Raw genomic sequence first — 15812 nt, forward strand, 5'->3', positions numbered from 1 at the left:
AAAAACAAAAACAAGAAAGGACATATATATGAATCAATGGCAAGGACACGTATCTTCAACAGTATTAACAAGAAAACTATTAGATAAATTCCTGATCTAATCCCCAGCTGTTCTCAATAGAAAAATCACTTTCCTGCAAAAACACTGATCATGATTCAACAGCAAGAGGGCTGGATTTTTACATTCATCTTTTAAAAGCAACATTTATATATAGAATATAGTTCTTCTATTAACACTGAAATCCCTGCTATGATCTGTTGTAGATAAAGATGTATAGTACATCTACTCATCTACTGTTGATCTACATTAAGCAACTCAAGTCTATGCAAATGGTTTATGCTAAGAGTGCTCACAGAACAAATATTAAATGCCTCAACACTTAAGATGAACTATTCTATCTCACAGTAGGTAATTGCATTAATTATTCACCTAATTACTTCTGCTTCCAGAGTTAACGCAGTTGCAAACCACTGTGTTTTTCACCAAAAAGAAAACAGACCACCTTAATTCCAAATCTCCAGAAAAAAATGTGTCTAAAAAATTTGGCACATTTATCAAATTTGGCATAAACAGGAGATGGCCGCAAGAAGAAACATGGCCATGACAATAATTTGCTCAAGTTTTTCTAGGCCAAAAACTACATTAATTGGACATATTTTTCAAGATAACATACACTGCTCATATAAAGCCATTGTAGAACTAAGCAATAATAATAGTAGAAATATTTTGAAGGAAAAGTATTTAGAGTTCTTTCTTCATACTTCTGCATATTTACAAAATTTCCCTGAAAATTTATTTCTTTATTCCTTCCTACAATCAAAAGATTTGCTCAACTGGATATCAAGAAAAGAGTGACTTATTTCCAGTGAAACAAAAAAAGCAAACAAAATTGTGGGATAAAATAAATATATTACAATCTAAAGTTTTGGAATTAAGGTAATCCAAATATGGCTGAACGAGAAAAGAAATAGACAAGGAAAAGAAATATTTACCATCATAATCTGCTTGGTAAAACTCAACTGGTTCTGCAAGACCAACAAAACTATGTAGGGTAAAAAACTGATCATATACACAAGGCTGGCACTCAGAGCTGCGGTATTGGCACTGCTAAAAAAAACTCCCAGAAAATAACTTAACATAATAACTGTCACTCCAAAATCCAGGAGAAAAAGGAAGATGAGGAAACCATTGCTATAAGCAAAGATACCACTCGCTTTTAAAATGATGGCCAGTGCACAGCTGCTTATTGTTAGCACAATTATGTTCTCCAGAAACCAAGCAAGGAAGTGAATGGCTGGATGGACTCCCATTGTCTTCATATACTGAAAGACAATACAGCAGAGGAATCTGAAGTTAGAATAACACATTCATTCTAGTTTTTAAGCAAAACAAATCACCACCAAGATACTACCAGCTCAAAGGATGTCATCTTCCCTTAATATCACTTGTCTCCTTTCTCTCTGTTACCTCCTTCTGCTGCTCTCTCATGGATTCAACACTGATTTTTTGCTTATCACGCAGGAGCACAAAGAATCCCAGGCACAACACACTTTTTGCATGGGTTTGCAAGTCTAGATGTTAGATTACTGGGCTCTCCAGTGAGAAATTTGCCTATATGTACTCTTAAGAAGTACAAATACAGTGCTGTAGGTATGACCACTTTTTTTTTTCCAGTATGTTGTTGAACTAAAAGTAAAGCACAGGTACTTTTGAAAACCTCTATGTACACAAACAATTTAGCCAGCTATTAAATCTCATCTCTCTGTTTCTAGAAAACACTTTTAAAAACAAGATAATACTACTTCAAAAGCATTTTTATAAGATGATCAAAATGAACTTCACAAAGTTGAGATAATACTCTAAAGCATTCTAAAATCCATCTTGAAAATCAAAGATTAGAGAAATTAAATCATTTCCCAAACTGAAAGAAGACAATTGAGAAAAATAAAGATCAGTACAATTCAAAAAAATCTCTACATAAAATTTACCCTAAAACCTTCAGTCTGTCAATATCCTTATTACCTGCTGAGACTAGTTCTTGATCTGTGCAAATAGTTCTATCTCACTTTCCATCCTTCTTTATATTTCTGACATACACAGAACATAGCAAGTTTTTAATTTAATACACGCAGGTTTATCATATTAGTCCAAATACGGCTAAACATTAAAAAGAATCCAAAATACAAACCATTCTAATCACAAGACCTCACTTCAAGATTCCATCTTCAAATTTTATAGATCTTTTGTTTGTTGTGTTTTATCCCGTGGAAAATATTTGCAAACTAAGGGGGCTGATGCTCAAACTCAAAGCAGCAGCTAGAACCTGAAGTTTCTACCCACAATAAAAACAAGGAAAAACCAGAACAGATAGATTTATGAGTACACAAAGGAACCTAAATGTTTAATGTTTTGTATCTCAGTATACTTTACATTTTATTTTCAGAAGCTTAACTCTCCCTTACCTCTTCAAGATGAATTTCTCTTTCATAAACCTGCTTGCGAACCATACTAGCAACAGAAACCATCCATGTTAACATCATCATAAGTGGGAAAAAAAAACCTATGTTGTTCAAAAATCTATGAAAGAATATATATGCAGAATTGTTAGCCCTCAGACATAAAAGATTTTGTAGCAGAGTATTACTGCAACTATTCTCACATTATGCATAAAATAAGATCTGACATGAGCAATTAGAAATATTCTTCTTCAGTTTAATTCATTTATATTTCATGCAACAAGCTAAACATGTATTAGTATAAATTTATATTTGCATGTGTCAACAACAGAACTAACAATCTTTCTTTAGATGATGAGGCTCCACTCATAATCAAACAGAACTCAAATATGTGCATTAAGCAACAACATGAGACAGTCAATTTCTACTCCATTGAAAAATGTCTCATCACCAACTTTAATTTCTAATACTCAGGATGTTATGATGATTTTACAAAGAACAATCCTCCAATTTTTCTTTTGCCTGTACTAACTCTGCACTATATTTCATTACACTCATATTGTGAGCCAATTCTAAGTTTGCAAACAGGGCAACTGATAATGGAATGTGTGCTCCCCTGAAGAGTATAAAGTTGATCACACATTGAAACAGTTTCTGTCCAGCAGACTATTATGAAGTGTAGATGTAAATATCTTTAAGGGATCATTTGGCATTATGTGTTGTGATCCCACCTCTTAACATTTGCAGTACTGGTACTGGACATACTGATTCAGTTCTGCTTTAGGATAAGTATTTAATCATTACAAAGATCTACTAGCTCTCTAAGCTCTCTAGTGATAGCCCAATTACATAATCGAATTAAGAAGTACAAAGTTTACTTACAGATCACTGGTATGACAAGGATAAGGCATGGCTTGCACTTGAATTGCTGGCCCTGAGATATCTAACCCGGTCTGTGCTGAAATTATAGCCCTTTCAATCATGTCTTGAAGAGGAATAAAGATATGATTGTATTTAAACCCATCGGATGGCAGCTTCTGGGGATGAGATTTCCATGCTGGGTTTTTAATCAAGTCTGTTCTCATGCTGTAGAGAACGCTGGTTCTAATTGTATATGAAATGTGCTGTGTAAGGAGATCGCTGGAATCTGGCGTCTTGTTTGTGGTTGTATTGAAGATGATACCTGACAAGAAGAAAAAGCACTTCATACTCAAGCCTTAATGGCGTATTACTTACATAGCTAACCCCTGCTCTTTTAACATCTCCCAGTCCCTACTCAAGAATTGTGGGTTTCATACAGTCCTACATTTTTTCACATCCATATTTATTTGTGCAATAAATGGGTTTGAAACAACAGTTTTATATAAGAAAATTACTGTAATTTGCTTTTTTGAACTATATTCTCTTTATATCCATATAAAAGCCAACCTTGAAGACTACATACTATTTCATTCCATAAAAGAAAGCTGCTACAAAATTTGTCCAAAGGTTAACCATCCTTGTAAGTGGGAGACAAGGAAAACAGTACCAAACCATTCTGATTTTTTAATATCTGAGTCAGTTACTTCATTTCTGCTTTTGCAAAGAAGAATTTGCATGTTTATCTTCTCCAGCACAGTAAAAAGCATGGAGAAAAGTTTTATCTGTAGCTGGAATGGTTAAGTCAAGTACTTGGCTTTTTTAATTTTTTTTTCTGGATGACAGATATTTTAGGTTTTCCTGATGAGTGTGAAAAGTTGACTTTCTTTCTTTAGGAAAGGAGAGACAACTCACTGATCCCTTGACTCTCAGAAATAAAAATTATATTTTACTCCACTGGAAATATTTTTTTTTTTCAAACTCATTTACCCATTTAAGCAATCACTTAATTTTCTAAAACATCTGATAAGCCTAATTAGAAAGAAAGCAAGGTAAATTCAACATCAGTTTCTCATCTTACTACAGAAAATAACATATGCCTATAACTGAGAGTAGTTGGGCAGTGGACACATTAGGTCTCCTAAGAAGCCATCTTGTTCTCTTAAAGAATGTACGAGGCCATGATACCACAAAAACATGAGGCTTATGTCAGCTTACTTTTCTATATGAACCTCCCTTATGTAAGTGAAAGCAAAATGTACCTACAACATGACAGTTTCATTTTCTGTGAGCTAAGATGTCTGTTTCTTTCTGTGAAGGGCCAGACAGTTTCATTCCCTAAGACTTCTTGAGAAATTCTATTTCTCCTATGGTATGGCCTCTTGATTTTTTTACTGATCTAAGGTTTCATTTCCACATGCTGCAAACATGGGTATTGTGTGAGTGACTGAGCAAGCATAGGATTCCAGACTGAAGAGTTATTCTTAAGTTTTGGTTTAGTACAGTTTTTGCATTTCATTCTCTGTAACTACTTTGACATGACTCATTTTATACTTAATGGAGTCTAAAGAGGCAATAAATAAACCAAACAACAGGGGAAAAAATATGGCACAGCATATACTGACTTAAAAGGAGACAGTACCTTTCCCTCTCACCTAGAAAAGTTATATGCAACTTTAAGACCATTTATGCAAACAGAGAATCTGTGTGTAATAAGAAAAAAATTGTTTGCCATTTAAAGTCCGTACAATTAATTCTTGGTCATGAAGGCACGATGCAGAAAAAGCATAGAGAAAGCAGGTAAAGCCAAGATGGAAAAGAAATAACACCAATTACTTAACAATTAATTTGCCCAGAATAAACATTTATTTTTCTTAGGTGCTGGTTCAAGAACTAGATGTGTAACAGACAACAACTAAATTCTAACTTTTTTGTCAATATGCATTTCAAATATGATACTTACTAGCCAAAAAATTATTGTGCTGCATGAGTTCGTGAGCTTTCTCCTCCAACTTATCAACAGATTCAAAAGACTGGAAACGATCCAGTAATACACAAGAAGAGATATTTACTATGAGTTGTGACAACAGGTCGATTTGTCTGCTTGCTGAGCTGTTAAGTGTCTTGCCCATCATAATTTCTAAGAAGAAGAGGAAATAAATTAGATTGTATAAGCTTTAAATAATTGAACAGAACAAAATATAAGAAGTTCTCACTTTCACACAGGAGTAAATACCTTTTACTTTTAAAGCTTAAGAGTATTAGTGTGAACGTGTGAAAGTATAGCTCATGTTGCATCAGTTCTTACAAATCCTCAACTACATTTCCTTCAAATTTCAGAATAATATACAACAAGTTCCAGAAAAAATAAGCCCTACATCTTAGAGAACCTTACAACATTTCCTTATCCTTCCATTAGCTATTTCCACAAATACAAGAGAGTTACTGTACTTGAGGGAACCATCTCCTTATTCTAGGAATGTATAAGCTAGTTCTTATCTCCTTGACACTGGAAGTATTTCAAGTAACTTGTCGGTAGAAGCATTTTGATTCAAGCACTACATCTTAAAAAAATCATCTGGATAAAACTAAAACCTCTCCGTTTTCACTTTGATCATGTTTACAGAATTAATAACTGCATTCTATGAGAGCTGAGCCTCTGAAAGAGTTCAGATCTCCATCTACTTTTAGAGAATGGTGCTATACCTTTAAGTTTTAGAGAATAACCAAATGGATAGCATGAGCTAGAAATAAATCTAAATTTATCAATATTTCATGGAAACAACTGAATTTCTCAGGTAATAAAAAGTTATAAAGCACCCAGTGAGATTTCTTCTTAAATTTTTCAAGACTCTCTTGAACATATGGGCTTTGAAAAGGATGGGTGATGACCTCATTTGGTAACAGTGGTGACACAAAATCCTGAATTGTAGGTGTTACTCAGCAGCAGCATAGGAAATAATACAGCAGGAAGGCAAGTAAGTGGAAAGATATGTGCAGCAGTCTGAAGAAGATATATGATTACCAGTGTGAAGGACAAAGAGCAACAAAGCAGAACCACAAGAATCAGAAGCCTATAACTCAGAAGATGAGCAAGCAACGATAGAGTAAGTTCACAGGTTGAGAGAAATAGCATCAAACATCTTAATACTATCCTCCAGGAGGGCAAAAAATGAAATACCAGTTTTTATTTATTTTGTGGAATTAGAATAGAGAATTTGAAATATTAATCCTGAGTAATAGGGTTAACCTATCACTTATTTTTATAAGTGTGCATACATATATAACCATATACATATATAAGCAGCTGATCCTTAAAAGATCTTAATTTGAAAAAAAAAAATTTAACTGTTAAAAAAATCTCAGTAATTACACTATTGAATATTTTATCATAAAAAAATAATGACTTTATTACTTCCTTGGAGTATGGCATAGTTAAATGTTTCTCAAATTGCATTTCACAGTCTTCAGGAACTTCTGTACTCTAGCATAGAAACAGAATGGCCTAATGGCCTTAATTTGAAAGCTTGTACTAACTGCATGCACTAAAAAGCACAGCAAGTAGAATCCATAACTAAATCCAGAAAGTTAGTGATTCAGACACAGTATCCTCTTTCAACCAAGGACCTCAAACTTCTATATGCCATCTCTCAGGAATATTTGCTTACCCACTGCATTGTTGCTAGTTTGGATCAAGAACAGTTTGCCCATCATGGTGAAAATAGATCACTACATAATTAAAATAAAAAAGGAAATAAAATAGCTTTAACTATTAGAAAGTTACCCTGCCATAGGCAAGGCTGCCTGCCATACACCAGATCAGGCTGTCCAGGTCCCCATCCAACCTGGACTTGAGCGTCTCAACTTTGCTGGGCAGCCTGTGCTAGTTCCTCACTACTCTAAAGATTTTCTTCCTACTGCCTAATCTAAATCTCCCCTCTTTTAGTTTAAAACCATTCCCCGTTTTCCTATCACTATCAGAAAATATGAAAAGTCGATCTCCTTCCTGATTAAAAGTTCCTTTTAAGTACTTAAAAGCGATAACGAGGTCTCCCTGCAGCCTTCTCTTCCCCAGGCTGAACAAGCTCATCTTCCTCAGCCTGTCTTCACAGGAGGTGCTCTAGCCCTCTGATCATCTTCTTAGCTCTCCAAAAGGCCAACTCCAAAAGCTCTGCATCCTTCTTGTGCTGGAGTCCCCAGGCCTCAACACAGTACTCCAGATGAGACCTCACAAGGGCAGAGTAAGACACATGTATAGGAACAGATACAATTCACAGGAAAGCTTTAGAATTAAGATTTAGACTTAAGTTTTTTCTTTAATCTTTCTCAATTATAAATCTAGTAACTATGAATAAAAAACTCAGCAAAGCCATTTATACTCATACCTTCATGCTTTGTTATATAGAACTCATCCCTCATCTCCCACTTAATTCATTCAATGTGCTGCCAAGTAATTGGAAGAAAATATAACTCTTTTCTATAAGCTATAAGGCAGAAGTGCTATTTAAATGAAAGGTAGCAAGAAAAACTGGAATATAGCAGGAATTTTTGAATCAGCATAGGATTCAGTGATGACTTTAGAGCTATTTGTTTGCTTCCAGCTCTCTATGCATACATGGGGACTGCTTAATGACAATGAGGGCAGTAGAGGAAAAAGTCAAGCAGGAAAGTTGCCTGCCGTTTTGTTTGTTTTTATGTTTGCTGCTACATCCCAGGTCACATGTAGCCAAAACAGAAATTCCTTTGCCACTGTACTTTTGGAGAAAAAAAAACGAAGAAGACTGAAAGACAATAGGAAGACTCAGGGAGCAAGAATATAAAAAGAATTTCCTGCACAGTTGCTTCCTTGTGACTCTTCAGAGGTTTATAAGGGTTGCTCCCAGCAAAGACCTCATAAGCTCTAGCAGGATCGAGCTTATATAAAATTGGTTACACCCAGAAGAGGATTGCAAATTGCTGGATTGGAAAGCAAGCATAGAGAGATAGACCTGCAGTGCCCACAGAAGGCTAGTTTACAAAGTAAATATGAGTTTAACAGGAAAAACACAAACTTGATTGTCTGCACTTCAATATTTACTTCATTCCAGAAAAGTAAAAACTGGCACAATACCCTATAAAGCAGTTTTAGAAATTTGTAACTTTGCAAGGAGTCTCCTAGCAGAATCATTTAGAAGAAAAAAAAAAAAAGAATTCTGCATCAATTCACTCAGCATCACATGAAAATTTCCAACTGAAGTTGCAGGGTGAATGAAATGTTTCTAATCCCATTACTTATATATTTATAGCATAATTATGAAGTAAAAACATACAAGTACAAACAGCTTGGATTTGAGCATAATTAGAAGGCATCTCATTGTAAACATACCTGTAAAAAGAAACATCAAAGTATAAATGCAGAAGAGTGCTCTGACACTCTGGATCAAGATCAGTTTAACGTAAAAATAAAACCTGTATGATCTATCACCTATATCGATTTTTCACTTTTTATGATAAATTTAGCAATTGTATTGCATCAAAAAGAAAAATCCTGGCTTCATAAGCTATTCTACTTCAATGATTTCCTGTATTTTCAATCCAAGACTATTAAGCATTTATTACAGTCAAATGTCCCTGACTGTTAAAAAGCTACAGCTTGAGAAATCTCTGCAAAGACTTCTGTGAAGTGTCTGCAACAGTGAAGATGTACCTTATGACTCAAAAGATCTTGATATCTTCTTAATGAGACAGTTAGCCCACAGTCTGTCATACAGTTCCCTATGTTAAGTCTGTACAAACCAAATACATCTGTACACTGAGAGTTATATTTCCAGGAGCTCCTGTAGTTTAAGAGCTTTGTCTTCCCTGCTTCTAACTTTCCAGTTCTGTATTTCTGCTCCTGTATTTTAATTTTATTATGGTCCAGTTTCACCATGATGAGCAAACTGTTTCTGATCCAGACTAGCCAACTATGCAGTGATAACACAAATATTCCTGAGACGGCAGACAGAATTTTGAACTCCTCAGCCTGAGAAGGATACTGTGCCCAAATCTTTTACTTTTGGATTTTGGATTATGGACACTACTTGCTATGTTTTTAGTGCATGCAGCTAGTACTAGCTTTCAAATTAAGGCCATCAACTGCAATTAAATCTCAAACCCTATTTATGCAAAAGAAAACCCAAGAACTTCAGCTCATGTCAACCACAAATAGCACCAACTCAGAGCAATAGTACAATTAAAGACTGAGAACACATTTCAGTATTTACAAGCTCTCATGAGTGGTGGTGGATTTTACCCATCTCCTGCCTACAGACAGGTACAAAAATCAAATAAAAGTTGCACTTCAGGTACTCAATTTTTTAGTTTTATTTTTTAACATACAGATTTAATTATTTAACTGTAAACAGTAGGGCAGACTTAGTGATTTGGACCCCTCACCCTCCTTTGACTTTTTCTCCAACAATATGGGCTATCCAGCCCCTTCAGGAAAGCATTTAAGAGTTCTTCACTCTCCATCCCTCCACAATGACTTAAACAGATTACTGTCTAGCTTGTAATTACCCTAATGTTAATTGACAAACTACACACATCTGTCCTCCTTACTACTATCCTATCTTGAGAAGCATCAAGCCCCCTTGGTGCATGATGTCACACTGTTATTTCATTCTCTGTCACTTCTCTCTCTTCAGTCCTCATGATTATAAGCTATTCTTAAATGACATTAGACTCTTCCTTGGCACGAACTGTTCCTTCTAATGCTGCCAGTAACAATTTCCATTAGAATGCACTGACTTACTGATAGCAGAACACATCAGTTACTTTTTTCAATTATCAGATTGTTTAAAAATAAGTCTAGCTGCCAGGAGCTCAGGGCTAAAAGGGTGCAGCTACGGCTGACAGGGACCCCTTGGTGGCCTAACCACAAACCTGCTGATCTGAGCACCAGTCTCCACTTGCAGGGTGTTATCTTTGCTTGGTCACCATCTCTATGGTCCTGCTTGGCCATCCCAGGGCTGGGTCTGACCCTGATTACTCTGGCAACCAGAGCCAGGCATTGCTGCTCCATGATATTAACCCTATCTCATGCTTTTCTGGGGCTCAGGGAGATGACATGGAATTCTCTCTCTACTAATAGGAGTTACAGACAGCATTTCCTTGTATTGATTAAACACATACCATACCACATCTGATCTACTTCCATTAAAAGCATATAGATTTTCTTCAAAATCACTGAAAAAATTTACTGCTAAATAATTGAACTGTAGCTACTGAGATTACATATTCCCTCCCTCCTTATAAATAAAGCTACTATGTTTGTAAGTGTTCCATGACAGTTTGCCACTTCTAATTCATTACCAGATTTTTTCAGTTTTCAGTATTATACAATGGACAAATTTAACACAGAAACTAAGGCATTTAGAAATATATGACTAACAATAGATTTCAAGCCTGCTATTTTAATTTAATCTAAGCAATCAGAACATTGAAATCCAACCAAATGTAGTTTTAGTATTAAATTAAAAACATAATAAGGGTAATCAATGCATGCTATTTTAAACATACCATAAACTTGCATTTTTTTGAAGAGTTTTTCCAGGTCTATATCCAGGTTACTTTCCACAAAGTGCTTTACAAAATTGTTTTGCAGTGTTTCCTAAAATAAAAAGTTGTAGATAACGTCATGTTTATATTCACTAAAGAAATACAAAATACTCCTCTTACAGAGATTTCCTGAGTAACAGCGGAGAACTCAGCTTCTCCATGTTTTCAGTCTTACCCCCTTCAGAGGTTAACCTCTACCCATTTAAAATAAATTACAGCCCACATACTCCCCATTGCTATACTTCACCATCCTATTTTACTCCTAATATTTTAACCTATTCCACTCTAATATTTTTACAGAACTACTGGGACAGAAACTTGTTTTCTTTTCCTGCAAGATTTCTGGGGCACTGAACTATTAGCACTGGCAATAGTGAAATAAACATCTTTAAAAACTGGCAGCTGGGAATTCCTTTTATATTGCTTTCAATTCTTTATCTCATTTGCCAAGTTCTAAGGGGAAAAATTGTATTAGCACTACAAGGGCTTCCTGGGATTTGCAAGTCTCATGCCTGTTTACTAGTAACATTGCTTACTTAAACTTAATAACAGTTCAGTCAATATAAAAGCCATGACAGTATTTTGCTTACAGAACAAGCACAGAATACTCTGATTTGGGAGGAACCCACACAGATCACTGAGTTCAACTCCTAGCGCCAAACTGTACACCCAAAATCCAAACCCTATGAGAGCACTGTCCAAACACTCCTTGAACTCTGGCACTTGGGGCTGTGTCCACTGCCCTGGGCAGCCTGTTCCATGCTCACCATCCTCTGGTGCAGATCCTTTCCCTCACCCCCACCTGCTTCCCCTCCTCTGCTCTGGGCTGAGCAAACCAACAGACGTCATCTGTTCTTCATGTATCTCGACCTCTTACTCCTTCTCCATCTAAATATCTCCTCAACTGCTCTCTTATAGTTTATGTTCTTTTTGCACTGTGGTGACCCAGAGCTGGAGGAGAAGCCGCACAGCGCAGAGCACAACAGTACCTTCCCTCTCCTGCCTGGCAGGGCCTTATACACCCCAGAGTATAGCTGATACTTCCTTAACACTTATAACAGCTTAACAGCTTCTCACATAATAGCCTACCATGTAAACCATGACAAAACTACATTTTACTGGTATATTTAAAAAAAAAAAAACAACAAAGATGTAGAATGGGCAAAAACCCAGTAACAAGCTCTGAAGTTTGTCAGTATCATACTGCGGGCTCACAAACTGAAGCTAACATGTCTCTTTTTCAATTCTGCAGCAGCAAGACAGATGGGTAACTTTACACATATAGAAATTCACCTAGATCAGTTCATTAGAACATAGAAAACCATACCACGTTTCACCAACCTGCAGCCGTGAGACCATGAGGACGTTTCCACGGTTTTTAAAAACTTCAGACATCCTTAGCCATGTTTGCGAATAAGTCTTCAAGTTTTCCACAAAACCAAAAGTGAAATTAGCCTAGGAAAAAGACAATGTGAAGACAAATGAAAAAGACCAAGCATAGCAAACCGCAAGAAACAGGAAAAACCCGCATACTTCAGATGTTCTGAAACTCCTTTCCAGATCATTTGATAGTCAACTGTAAGTATACCTACTTGTTTTTGTTTGTTTGTTTGTTTTTAAATAAGTATTTACTGCAGTCTCTGAATACTAAACAAAACACGCTACAGGAAAACTTTTGTTTATGTTTCCTATCTGAGAGGTCATAAAAACCTCTTTATTTCATAATGTCTCTTTTATACTGAGTGTCACAGGGGTGCTTCAGAATGCAAAAAAAAAACAACAACAAAAAAAAAACATTTGAGACATTCTCCTCAAAAGAAAGATTCTATAAGCTGTATGGATTTTTTGCTCTATTAGATATTGTACGTAGATATTTAATGTAATTAAATTTAAAAGTTGGAAGCACAGTCTGGATCACAAAGACAACTGACCAAAAATATTTCTTTTACAAGTTTATTTCACAGTATAGCAAAATATTCTGCAGACCAGTGAAGCATAAGCTATAATTTCTGTCTTAGCCAGCAGCTAGCAACCATCAATTTTTTCCATCCTATCTTAACAGATCACAAACATTCTCAATATTAGATGGCATAGCAGTATACTTTTGTTTAAATTGGTATTTTCAGTCAGAGAAGTGCTTTTAAGAACTAGATCTTTCCATTACAATCGAACTTCGTTATTATGGTAGATATCATGGAATTTCCCAGCAATGAGTTTCTTTGACGACGTAAACCGAAATTCGGGACCACAGTTTTGCAATTCCTATTAAAAGTACACATTTTTTGCCATAATATTTTAAGTGCCTTTTGCAAAACCACTCACCTAGCACTCATAACTCCTTCTCTACCAGAGATGCATACTTAAGCATAAGTCAATATAGAAAAACACTTTGTGGTGTTTGTTCTTCCCATTTCTGGCACAAAATGCCCAAAGACATATCGTTTTCATGAAGGAATCTGGGTGTTTAGATTATGTGAGATAGTCTATATCACTTTCCAAGGGAGAGAGATCTTAAATGTTAAAGTTCAGCATTGAATTGACTAAGCAAGTTTTCCTGTAAATGAGCACAAAAAAAAAAAAAAAAAAAAAAACTTGTGGGCTGAAATTCCAGCTTTGAACACTAGGATCATGCAACCCACTGTCCAGACAGGGAGGCAACAACTTGAAGGAGACCAGAAAGGCTCTAGAGGTAGAAAGAGCCAAAAAGGGATAATTCCACACACTGCAGGTCACGACAGAGTCTCAACTTTAAGCCACTACAAGCTGCGAGATCAGGAAGTTCATTAGGGATCTCAAAAGAGCTCAGATCTTGGTGCTTCTTGGTCTGATTCCCAACACCACAAAAGACTTTTGTTTTTCCTGAGGTCACTTTCAAGGATCTACAGTATCCATCACAATACTCAACCTCCTTATACAAACAATTGACGTCATTTTAGAGAAAGTCTCAAATTGAAGCAGCTGTTTTTAAAAAAGTGGTCCTGTAGATTAATAAAATGAACAGTAAGTACTTTTCAGGACAGTTAACATCTGGCCAAGAATTCAAAAAGATTTCAAGGATGAAACTGTTGAAGACCTGGATTCAGTGTAAAATAACTTTCTGATTACAAGTGCTTGGTATCAAGGGGTTTGAAGAATAACAAAAATTGATGCTATTCATAAAATTTTAATAAAAAAAAATTAAAAAAAAGTACTAGCAGAACCGGGAGACTGCACAGCCTAATGATTTTGAAATCTCTAAGCAAATTTTCTTTTTGTGACAATAGTAAGAAGAAATTACAATAAAGGAGAGAAGTGTACGTATAGAATAGAAGTAAATATTGTTGGAAGATATAAAACACTATAAAAATTCAAGTGGAGCTGTGCTTCAGCTCTCTGGAGAAGTTAAAGAACAAGTAAATAAGGAAGAGGTAGTTAGAACACCTCTCCACAGACATTGTGGATGCTAAGAGCTTACATGAGCTGGAAAAAAGTGGACAAATTATGTCAGTAAAATCTTGGCATGTTTTTGGGAGTTGGGACAGTATCTGGGGAAAGTATCACTTTACTGCCATAATCTTCTGCAATTTCCTATGCAATCTTTATTGGCCACAGTAGGAGTCAGAATTTGAGGTAAAAGGAAGACTCCTGTGAGTTTATATTCTAATGAGTAGCTGGAGTTTGATGTTTAATAAAAATTCTCTTTAAGTTCCCTTCTCCCTCAAGAATGGAGATCCATTAAAATAAATATGTAACATTTAGTCTGGGTATTGCATTTGATTGAAATTATAGTCTTGAATAACATCTGTGGCCCTGTCTGGACTGAATACATCTAAGCTTCTTCCTGATTTAAGCACAAATAAAAATGTTATTTTGAGCAGACTTCACTGCCTTTATAATGATATCTTTTAACAGACAAGTGTGCTTATGCAAAGCCAGACAGGCTACGTAAGTTCAGAATGAGAAGTTACTCGACTCATTATCTATTTTTCTAATTTTAAATGACAAAAAACAGGAAGTTGAAATTGATGGATTTGCTAGACTACTTTTCTTTTATTTCTGAATCATCCTGCTACCATTATATATATATATACTGACTGTTCCAATTACAAAAAAATAACACGAAGTGTTATTTCTACTTCGTTTATCCTGAATATAAGATCAACACTGAGATGTATTTTCATGAGATCAGCTCATCAGTGGAAAAAAAGTTAACAAGGATCAAAGGCATCACACATGGACTTTGAACTCCTAGATGACAACTGCAACTGAACATCGTTGCTCTCAGCCAGTGCTGCAGCACATCTTTATAATGGTCATACCTCTTCTACGCATCAGAACCATTGACTTCTTAGAAGGCAAAATCCATAACCTCACAACTTATCAAAGAATGATTGTTTACACAGCCCAGAAATTAAACAAGCCATGTGAAAAACTTTCAGAATATCCCTTACTATACAAGTATCTACTTCATTTTCAGTTTTAATACTCATTGTCTTCTAGTAGACTACTGATATACGGTCATGTTGTCTAAAGTAAATTACAGTTTCTATTTCAATAGGATATTTAACTGTGTAAGAGTAAAGGGTCAGCTTTTAGCAGCTGCTTTTAGAACCCCTAGATCATTATTTTGCATTTAAGATTTGTCTGTGTTGGAAAAACAACTGAGAGGCTTGTGTAATATAAGAAATACAAACATTGTAGAAACAACCCTACTATGTTTGTATTTATATATAAACAAGTATACTCAGCCTGATCTAGTTAGTGGATGACAAACCTGCTGATTGTAGGAGGGTTGGAGGTCAGTGATCTTAACAGTGCCTTCTAACACAAGCAGTTCTATGAATTCCTTGTTAGATATAAATGGCAGAAGTGGGGTGCAGATTACACAGATTCTTAATAAACTGATGGAACTCTGGGTCCCAGAGAATATTAACAAAT

At 35.5% G+C, this 15812-nt stretch overlaps 1 protein-coding gene across 1 annotated transcript in view; it reads right to left on the minus strand.

The window, feature by feature from the left end:
- Positions 1-15812, minus strand: part of ABCA13 (ATP binding cassette subfamily A member 13) — a 161931-nt gene that overhangs the window by 95443 nt on the left and 50676 nt on the right. The window contains exons 27-32 of the mRNA XM_042839232.1: positions 12237-12350; positions 10857-10947; positions 5278-5454; positions 3339-3639; positions 2463-2577; positions 993-1322 (exon numbers count right to left, since the gene is read on the minus strand). Coding sequence (XP_042695166.1) covers positions 993-1322; positions 2463-2577; positions 3339-3639; positions 5278-5454; positions 10857-10947; positions 12237-12350 — 1128 coding nt within the window. The remainder of the gene's footprint in view (positions 1-992; positions 1323-2462; positions 2578-3338; positions 3640-5277; positions 5455-10856; positions 10948-12236; positions 12351-15812) is intronic.

This window comes from Centrocercus urophasianus, unplaced genomic scaffold (assembly GCF_019232065.1).
Source record: "Centrocercus urophasianus isolate 14NV4802_14NV808 unplaced genomic scaffold, USGS_Curo_1.0 seq_11, whole genome shotgun sequence".
Classification (NCBI taxonomy): domain Eukaryota; kingdom Metazoa; phylum Chordata; class Aves; order Galliformes; family Phasianidae; genus Centrocercus; species Centrocercus urophasianus.